This window comes from Ictidomys tridecemlineatus, chromosome 4 (genome assembly GCF_052094955.1).
Source record: "Ictidomys tridecemlineatus isolate mIctTri1 chromosome 4, mIctTri1.hap1, whole genome shotgun sequence".
Lineage (NCBI taxonomy): Eukaryota > Metazoa > Chordata > Mammalia > Rodentia > Sciuridae > Ictidomys > Ictidomys tridecemlineatus.
The window spans coordinates 17,028,463-17,038,216 of NC_135480.1; the positions used below are offsets into that span (position 1 = coordinate 17,028,463).

The 9,754-nt window shown below is 34.2% G+C and overlaps 2 protein-coding genes across 2 annotated transcripts; both read left to right on the plus strand.

Annotated features, from left to right (window-relative positions):
• Positions 1-488: 488 nt before the first annotated feature.
• On the plus strand, positions 489-1,448 carry LOC101956161 (olfactory receptor 1165). Its single transcript, XM_005342917.2, has one exon. The coding sequence runs from the start codon at positions 489-491 to the stop codon at positions 1,446-1,448; it is 960 nt and encodes a 319-aa protein (XP_005342974.2).
• A 6,167-nt stretch (positions 1,449-7,615) lies between these two features.
• On the plus strand, positions 7,616-8,593 carry LOC144376750 (olfactory receptor 1165-like). The gene has a single exon (XM_078045030.1). It carries the CDS (start codon positions 7,616-7,618, stop codon positions 8,591-8,593), a length of 978 nt encoding a protein of 325 aa, XP_077901156.1.
• The last annotated feature ends 1,161 nt before the right edge of the window (positions 8,594-9,754 follow it).

Below are 9,754 nucleotides of genomic sequence, written 5' to 3' on the forward strand. Positions count from 1 at the left end.
ATACTTGATCCACTTTGAGTTGAGTTTTAAGCTTTTTATTATTTTGTAGTTATTTGCATATTAAAAGCATTTACTATTCCCAAGGACTTACGTGATTTGATAATATGAATAAGACAATCATCTCAATGATAGTCTGAGATTACTACATGTCTCCTTGTCTGTCATAAAATTGTATTTTAATGTGAAGTCTTCCATACATCAGAAATTCCATATATAGACAATTTTTATAAAATTGTGATGTTGAACACTTCCACTTTTTTTTTATTCCAGATAAGACAACTACCATCCTGAAGAACACAGCAACTTTCTCTGAAGCACCAGCCAGTAAGATTCCCAAGGGGAGCAAAAGGTCATCACTGCACACTGATCACGTTCATCCTCACTGTCCTACACTGAGCATCACCTCAGTGCCTGCCTCTCCACCATGTCAAGTTCTGCTGCTGTATTTTATTTTCCTTCCGCATATTTTTATTTGTTCAAGAAGGATCATGGTAAGTGAAGTCAGAAACCAGAGCTCTGTGGCCACATTCATCCTGGTGGGGTTCTCAGAATTCCCGCACCTACAGGCACCCCTCTTCCTGCTGTTCCTCAGCATCTACACTGTCACTCTGGTGGGGAACTTGGGCATAATTGTGGTCATAAGGATAAATCCCAAGCTTCACACACCCATGTACTTTTTCCTCAGCCATCTCTCATTTCTGGATATTTGCTACTCCAGTGTATTCACACCCAAGTTGTTAGAGATCTTGGTTGTGGAAGACAGAACTATCTCCTTCAATGGGTGCATGACACAGTTTTTCTTTATTTGTATGTTTGTGGTTACAGAAATGTTCATGTTGGCCGTGATGGCCTATGACCGATTTGTGGCTGTGTGTAATCCCTTGCTCTACACAGTTGCCATGTCTCGCAAGCTCTGTTCCCTCTTAGTGTCTGGGACGTACATGTGGGGTGGCCTGTGCTCCTTGATACTCACTTACTCTCTGCTAGTACAGTCCTATTGTGGATCTAATGTCATAAATCACTTTGGCTGTGAGTACTCTGCCATCCTCTCTTTGTCCTGCTCTGACACTTCTTTCAGTCTGATGGCGTGTTTCGTCATTTCTACATTCAATGAAGTGTGTAGCCTCCTGATCATCCTTGCCTCCTATGTCTTCATCATTGCCACTGTCAGCAGGATGCCTTCTAAGGGTGGCCTCCGCAAAGCCTTCTCCACCTGTGCCTCTCACCTGACTGCCATCAGCATCTTCCATGGGGTCATCCTCCTTCTCTACTGTGTGCCCCATGACAAAAGATCCTGGCTCCTGGTCAAAGTGGACACTGTTCTTTTCACTGTCATGATCCCCATGCTGAATCCCCTGATCTACAGCCTCAGGAACAAAGATGTAAAAGAGACAGTTAGGAGGCTGATCAACTCCAAACTGCATTCTCCCCACATAAAATTCAGATAAATGTTTTTGTATATTCTAACAGTACACAACTTTTAAAAATGTTTTTGGTGATACTTAAGTTTTAACTAAATATATAATATGTTCTCCTCCACCCAATATTGAATAAGAAATGCTCTTCAATGTTCTGAGTGCTTTCTAATTTTCTTGTTTCATTACAAATATTCTGTTTTTGTGTATTTCTTCTGAAGAATTTCAGAAAGCATGCTTCCAAACATTTTCATGGAACACTACAGAAGTCCAGAATTAGGAGTTAGAATTCCATATTTAGAACTTACTTCCATTTCTACAGCCTGGATGTTCTTTGTTCTTTAAGTAGTGAAAACACAAATGACATCTTCCTATACCAGAATCATACTCAAGCCTTCAGAACCCACTGTGTTTACTTAGAAAGTTCTGTGAAGTATAACTTTCTGTTTCACTTTAATACTTTAAGTGCTATAAGAAACTTTTGTTACATATGAAAAATATTGACTGGCTTTATGAAGTAAGTCTTGAAAATAAGAGGTATATCTGTATGCATCACCCATTTTCTGAGTATCCACGCATCACCCATTTTCTGAGTATCCACGCAATATGTTACAGTTCAATGAAATGTATTGAGGTAATGCTGAGTGCAATGAAAATTTATGGTTACTTGTAACAATATGTGTATCCTGTTTTGAGGGACATGACATAATAGTTATGAAATTGTACCTTTGATCATCCATTCTAACAATAAATTCATCTCTTATGTAAGTGTTTATGAGTAAATTTCCTTATATACCATTAAGTTGGTTAAATAGAGGAGTCAATGTTATTTATGTTCCCTGTTTTTTCCTGAACATCTATAAGTTACATTGATTATACCTCCAAAATAGATCTATTTATTTTTTTAAGGAAGGAAATTTTTTTTAAAAAAGCTTTATTCTATTTATTCATTTGTATAGATCTGTTTCTTGATTTCCATCGTCTCTGATCTATCATTGTAATACATTTGGAATTTAGTGGTTAATGCAACCCTAATATGGTTACTTTTCTTACAAGAAAGTTATTAATGAGAGATTAGCTATTATGTTCTTAGAAAATTTTAAATCTATTTATTTCCCTCTGTTGATTAGAACTGTAATATACATTTCTATTACATTTATAGTGAAAAGCATTCTTTTTGTAAAAAAATGTAGTAATTGACTCTCTGATATTGACTTTAAAATTTAAAAATATGTTCTAAAATATTTTTAAATGCCTAACTAGCTCTTAAGTAGATAAAGAGCTGAAATATCACCTGTAACTCACAGCCAATCACAGCCCATTCTCCCAACTCCCAGCAATAATAAAATTATTACTTTAATCATAAAGATATACTACTTCTTCTATAGGTATTAACTGTCTATCTCTTAAAAACACAAATTAGCATTTGCCATTGGCAAACTTTAAGGGAACACAATCATGTAGTGTGTGTTTCATGCATCCAAATTTTATAAATTATCCACGTGATTTTACAAATCATTCATTTTGGTGCATGCATTTATTATTTTAAAACTTTTATTCTTATTTAATATTTAATCAAGTGAATATTCCAGAAATTTTTGTAAGTCCGTATAGATTGAATTACATTTGGCATCCTTCAAATTAGGAAATATATTCTGCTATACAGTGCATAGATACTCATTATAATGAAATTGCACACATATTTACATCTGAATATTTTAAATTGTTCCTATCAATTACACTTTTAATAGTAATGTTCAAAAGTTAAAAAGTTATTATCTATTTTCTCAACAACAGTCAGTATTATTAGTCATTATTTTTACCCATTTGTTATAGATATTTTATTGCAGCCTTAATTTGAATATTTGTGTTTATTGTGATAAGGCATATTTTAATGTGCTTATTGATATTTTTCTAAATGTCTACGTATGATGCTTTGCCAGCATTTTCAATTATTTGTGATTTATATTATTTATAACTGAAAAATTTCATATACATTATGAAAATTATCCCTTTTCAGCTGTGTTCCTTGAATTTTTTTTTACATCATGCTTTATTTTCATGTTACTAATATCTTTGACAAGGAGCAAGTTTAAACCCTAACTTAGATAATATATTTTGTCTAATGTTTTAAGTAATATTTAAAAACATATTTATGCCCTTGAAATCAAGAAGATATTCTTCCCTACAGTATTCAAGATGATTTTTGTTCTACACATTCTCTATTAACATTTATTTGATAGAGTTCCTTCAAATATGCTAACATTAATGTAAATTTTTAATGATTATCATTTTAGAATTGTTGAAAAATTTTTTCTGCCAAACAACAACATATTTCATTTATCCAAAACATTTATCAGCAACCTCCCCCAAAAACCAACAAAAATTCATACGTACTAAAACAGAATGTGATTTTCTTTTTTTGTGAATTTCAAAAAGTTCATATTTTGAATAATCAATTACAAATGGTATAAAATATGGAGTTATTGTTATGGATTGGTTTAGTTTTTCTAATGACCAGAATATCAACATGTTAAACTTTCCCCTATGATTTGGTGATTTAAATTAATTATAGTTTAAATTAGAAATAAGGGATTTTCTCAAAATTGTGTTGTTTATACTCAGAGAAAACATCTGGTAAAGATTCTCTAAGGTATGATTCCCCAAGGTCAGTCAGTTCCAGGTAAAATACTCAAGTGAGGCCTGAATTTGACTTCTGGGTCTGATTCACCTGAAGAGACTCTGTGATGCCCAGATTTGTTTTTCATAATAAGATAATTTTTATATCCTTAGTACCTTCAGTGGTATATTTTGAATAGTATTCTCATAATTATCAACTAAAACAACTTGTAAAACAGCTACTTTATTTGAGAAATAATTTTTTAAATAATTTGCTAAATGAGACTTCAATAAATAAATCTGGATTTTATTGAATTATTGAATCTAAACACTATAGTAGGATTTGGGTGGGGAAAATTATATTTAAAAATTACAATTATTTTTTGTCAGAGGAACACCTTTTGAGCCTAATGACAGTCGTGTGTATATCCATCAACTGAGAATAAGAATACCAGGTATTGAACTCTCTTTCCTACACCTTTAAAACCTTGGCATGATCTTGTTTTAAACTTCATCTATGTTCTTTAATAATGTTTAATAACTCTGGCAGATATTAATGTTATGCAAATTGTCCATTCTCAGTTTTTAAAAATATTTAAGAGGGAGATTTTAAATAAATTGTAACACTGTAAAGAGATACAATGTGCCTTGTATATAATTTTTACTTTGAAGTCACATGGGTGAAAGCAGATCTGGTATAAATTGTGTAACTGAAGTCCCTATTTATCAGAGAAGTTTTCTATAAGAGTGTACCTGGAATCTGACAGTAGGAGGTAATAGTTCTTAAAATTTGAGGGAAAATCTGTTGTCCTATTTGGAAGTGATATTTTAATGAATGTATTGAATTATAAAATAATATATGCATGAGAGATTGAAAATGCTGAATGAACAGAAGGAACAGCAGTAGCCTATGGGGATGAAGGTACATTAGAGATTATAGGTCATCACACAGAAGTTCATAGATTACAGGTATGTTGTGAAAAGTTCATTTTGTAAATGTACAAGAATTTGAGCACCACAATAATGTAAGACTTAAATTCAGTTGTGCAGGGTGGGAGTAGACTGGTCACCTGAGGATCCCCTGTTACCTAGCTGATTATAAGTGGAATAAGCATTAAGTTGAGAGCACAGTTTGAGATCTTTCATTTGGCTCTAAGTTGTTTTGCTCAGCCTGAAGTCAAGATAAAAAGATAGCCTGAAGGAGCCAGAGAAAAACAGGAAGTAAGGAATACAAGAGAAAATAATGATTAGTCCTTGTATCAGGTCAACCTAAGTGGAAATTCTGCCTTAGATGCCTGGTCAAATGCAGGATGGAAGTTGTTAGTTCTCTCTAAAACTCTTCTCCTTAAATGTGCAAATAGAATAGTCCCATATGCATAAAGTATTATTATTATTATTATTATTATTATTGTTGTTGTTGTTGTCATGGGTACATGTACCTGATATCACTATGTATATGGGGCATCTCCAATTAGAAAATAATGTAAAACCATCATCCAGGACTATGTTCCACATTTAGGGAATGTCCCCAGAACTTAGTTTATTTTTTTCTTTATTTTGTGACATTATTTTTATTAATTGAATAAGAGACTCATATTTTCAAGGTTTGAGAGCCTGGAATAAGTTTGTATGTAAAACTAAAGGAGTAGTTAGAATGAAATCAACAAAGAACACTGCTTTTACTATCTCTGCCAAAATTTTTCTACTTCTTGTTCCCTATTTGCCCATATCTTGATTTCCAAAACAATATCTGGCTCTGAGTTCTAGGATTTTTCTTTATTGGTTAAAAATTACTAGTAAATTTAAAAAGACAACTCTATAAAGAATAGAAAAAAGAAACTGAGTCCTAGGTGGATTCCCTACAATGTAGAACACAGTCCTGAATGTTTTAACATCAATTTCTAATTTAAGATATCCCATATACTTCATTATATCATGTAAATGAAGCAATTATAGTAATAATGATGATGATAATCTAATGCCTGTAGGATCATTGTATTTTTATAGATAAGAGATGCAGAGAGCATGAATAGCTTCTCAGAGCCACATACAAACAGGCTGCTGAAGCAGAATTTCGACAGGGTATTCTGATCTGAAGTCTAAGATTTTTACAAAGTTTGTACATATTTTCAAGAAGAAATGTAAATGATCTATTAACAAGGTTTGGCCAATCAGCAAAACGATTACTAGTATTTGCAGCACTGGTAATCTGAGACAAGGATGTCAAGATGATATGGCCCATTAAAGGAACCATTATTGAAGAAAGGGGAAATAATTCAGGTAGATGTGAAGATTCAGACAGTATTTACCACACAAGGGGAATAAATGTTTAAAATCTTATAAAAGTGGTGTGTTTGTGCTAGATTTGTCCCTTTGCAGACAACGCAAGAAACCAGCTTAGGGTTTTCTGACAACTAAACATTATCTATTGTGTGATGTAAACTTTAAGAAACAGAGGGGAAATATTGCTGAAGACGTGAAAACAGAAGGATCCTTGTGTTTCCTTCTACCCTGAAGTAGGTCTCAACCTTGTTTCGCAGACTTCATCTGTTTGACCTGCTTAATTGTACCACACCCATAAAAGTAAAACTCAAGTTTTGCATCATGTGTTGATTACATAGATTGGTCTAAATGTCTAGGATTTCTCTTGGAATAATGTATATCTCAGCCTTCCAAATCTGCAAGGATTTCAAAAATAAAGTGAATCATTTCTATATTTGAAAAGAACCATTTGTTCAATCACGTGAACAATACAAAAAGTTAAAAATGAAACAACACAATGACTCCATGACCTGGACATGGGTGCACGGTTTGTAAGGTGAATTAGCCATGGTAAATTATGTAGAAAGTCATGATTTTGTATAACTGTAAAAAGTCTGTAAAGTGTTGCTTAATACAGATCAGTATTGCCTCAGATTTCATGTGTGAAAATGTTAGAATTATTTATGCTTGTGAACCAAACTCTGGTATACACTTCAATCCTTACTAAATGTGTTTATATCATAGTATTTTACACCCAACATCAAAGGTTGCTTTTTGTTAGTTGGAATTTCTTCCTTTGTATACATTTTCTTGTTTGTATTCGATGTATACAATGTATATGGTTTTTTTTGTTACTGCATATGATATTTTTCAAATTTTTCAAATTTTCAAAATTAAAGAATGCTCAATATTTTTCCTTAGAAATAAAATAATTTAGATTATATAGCTTTTACAGATGCTCAAAGGGTAGGATAGCAGCATCACTGCGAAAGTGAAGTGTCCATGATTTCAGAGAAGACCAATCAAGGTTTTTCAGATGACCAAAGGAGATTCTATGCAACTTTGACTATAGGGTATTTCTAGAACAGTAACACTAAAATATCCATACTGAACTGTTCAGTACCAATTAAGCTTCGGGAATGCATATCTGCCTGACTGGATTATAAACAAGAACCACCTGGTGAAACCCGTTCCTAGGATCCCTATTGGCAGGCATGGTTGAGCCATCTCTGTGGTAGAATGTCCCGCTGCCTGAATTAAGATAGGTTCCTCTGCTTTCCTTTCACAACACCTTCTCTCTGCTCTTTCAGCTTCTTGGGATGAACTTTCGGATTTCCTCCAACAGGAGCCAAATACAGGATGAGGGGAACCAGAGTACAGTCTTCACTTTCATCTTCCTGGGCTTCTCAGAATATCCAAAGCTCCAGGTGCCCTTGTTCCTGATATTCTTGACCATCTACACCATTTCTGTGCTGGAAAACCTTGGTATGATACTGATCATCAGGATTAACCCCAAACTCCACACTCCCATGTACTTTTTCCTCAGCCATTTATCCTTTGTTGATTTTTGCTACACCACCACAATTGCACCCAAACTTTTAGATTTCTTGGTTGTGGAGGACAGAAGTATGTCCTTCAAAGGATGCATAACACAGTTTTTCTTTGGCTGCACCTGTGTCATCACACAAACCTTTATTTTGGCAGTGATGGCCTATGACCGGTTTGTGGCTGTTTGTAACCCCCTGCTCTACACAGTTGCTATGTCTCGAAAGCTCTGTGCTCTGCTGGTGGCTGGAAGTTACATATGGGGTGGAATCTGTTCCTCCACACTCACATATTTTCTTTTGGCCCTATCTTACTGTGGATCTGGAATCATCAATCACTTTTGCTGTGAGTACTCTGCCATCATCTCTGCATCCTGCTCGGATTCCTCCCTCAGCCAGTTGGCATGCTTAGTCATCTGTATGTTCAATGAGATTTGTAGCCTGCTGATCATCCTTACCTCCTATGTTGTCATAGTCATTACGGTCATCAAGATCCCTGCCAAGGGTGGCCTCAGAAAAGCTTTCTCCACCTGTGGCTCCCACCTGGCTGCTATCTGCTTCTGCCATGGGGTCATCCTCCTTCTCTACTGTGTGCTCAAATCTAAAAGCTCCTTGCTCCTTGTCAAATTTGCAACTGTGTTTTATAGCATGGTCATCCCTATGCTAAATCCCCTCATCTACAGCCTAAGAAATAAAGATGTCAAGGAGACCTTGAGCAAGTTAATGCACTTAAAAGTGCTTTCTCACTCATGATAGTTACACCCTCCCCCCACACACATTTCCCTTCTAATTTCAAAATAATGTGAATTAAACATTGCATTGATTTTAATTGTTTCTTCAAATAATGATATGCAATTGTTTAGAGAACTTGTGAGATAATTTAAATATATCTGATTGTTAAATCAAGTTATACTTTAATAACCACTTATGAGCAAAGGAGAATAATGAGAAAGGAAATTCTGTGTGTTTTTTTTTTTACCTCAACTAGAATACATTAACCTACTACAGTAGCTTAAACAATGGGTGTTCTATGATGTCCATAGTCTATTTTTTAGAGCTTAAATATGTTTCTTTTTATTTTAATTTTTTAATTTTATTCCCCACCCAATCCTTCATTTTTTTTTACTGTTCTCTTATTCTGTATCCCAATGTGGCAACCTTATACACAGAACTTTATTAATAATAATTATCTTTTTAGTCCTCCAACCAAGTGAAGAAAGAACATGAGCAACACTATTTGATTTCCACGTAAGCACTTTTCCACTCCCTTTGCCTGCTCTACCTGAAGATCGTGGAATTCATACTTTTTTTCTTCCCAGCTCCAATCTCTATGTATAGGTTTTGAATGCTTACATTTTACTTTTTTCTGCATTTGAAATGCATTTAAATTATACATTCCATTTTATCTGGTGTTCTTTTGAGGAATTTTTCATAAATTGTAACTATGCTTCATTTTTAAACTGAATTGTGTTTCATCAAATGAATTTACCAGAATTATCTCATTTGTACTACTGTTTATTTTTATCTGGCATTGTTTTCTTTTCAATCTCTTAATGAAAGTGTTTCCATGAGCATTGTTCTGAGGGTCTTCTGTTGATATCTGTTAGTCTAATTGAGTTATTTACAAATTGTTAGAAAATTTGTTTGTAGAAGGAAAAAAATCATCTCCTTCACAGATGCATTAAGCAATTCTTTGTGTGTATTCTCTGGGGGACAGATATATTCATATCAGCAATGATGTGTCAGGAGTGGTTTGTGGCAGCTTCTCACCATCCTTTCCATACAGTTGCAATGACTCAAAGCTCTGACCTTTCTATCAGCTGTGACATGCTCTAGGGCTATCATCACTTCCTTTACATCCCTGTACTTTTGATTGGCTTTGTCTTTTGTGTGGTGGCTATGTTGACATACAAC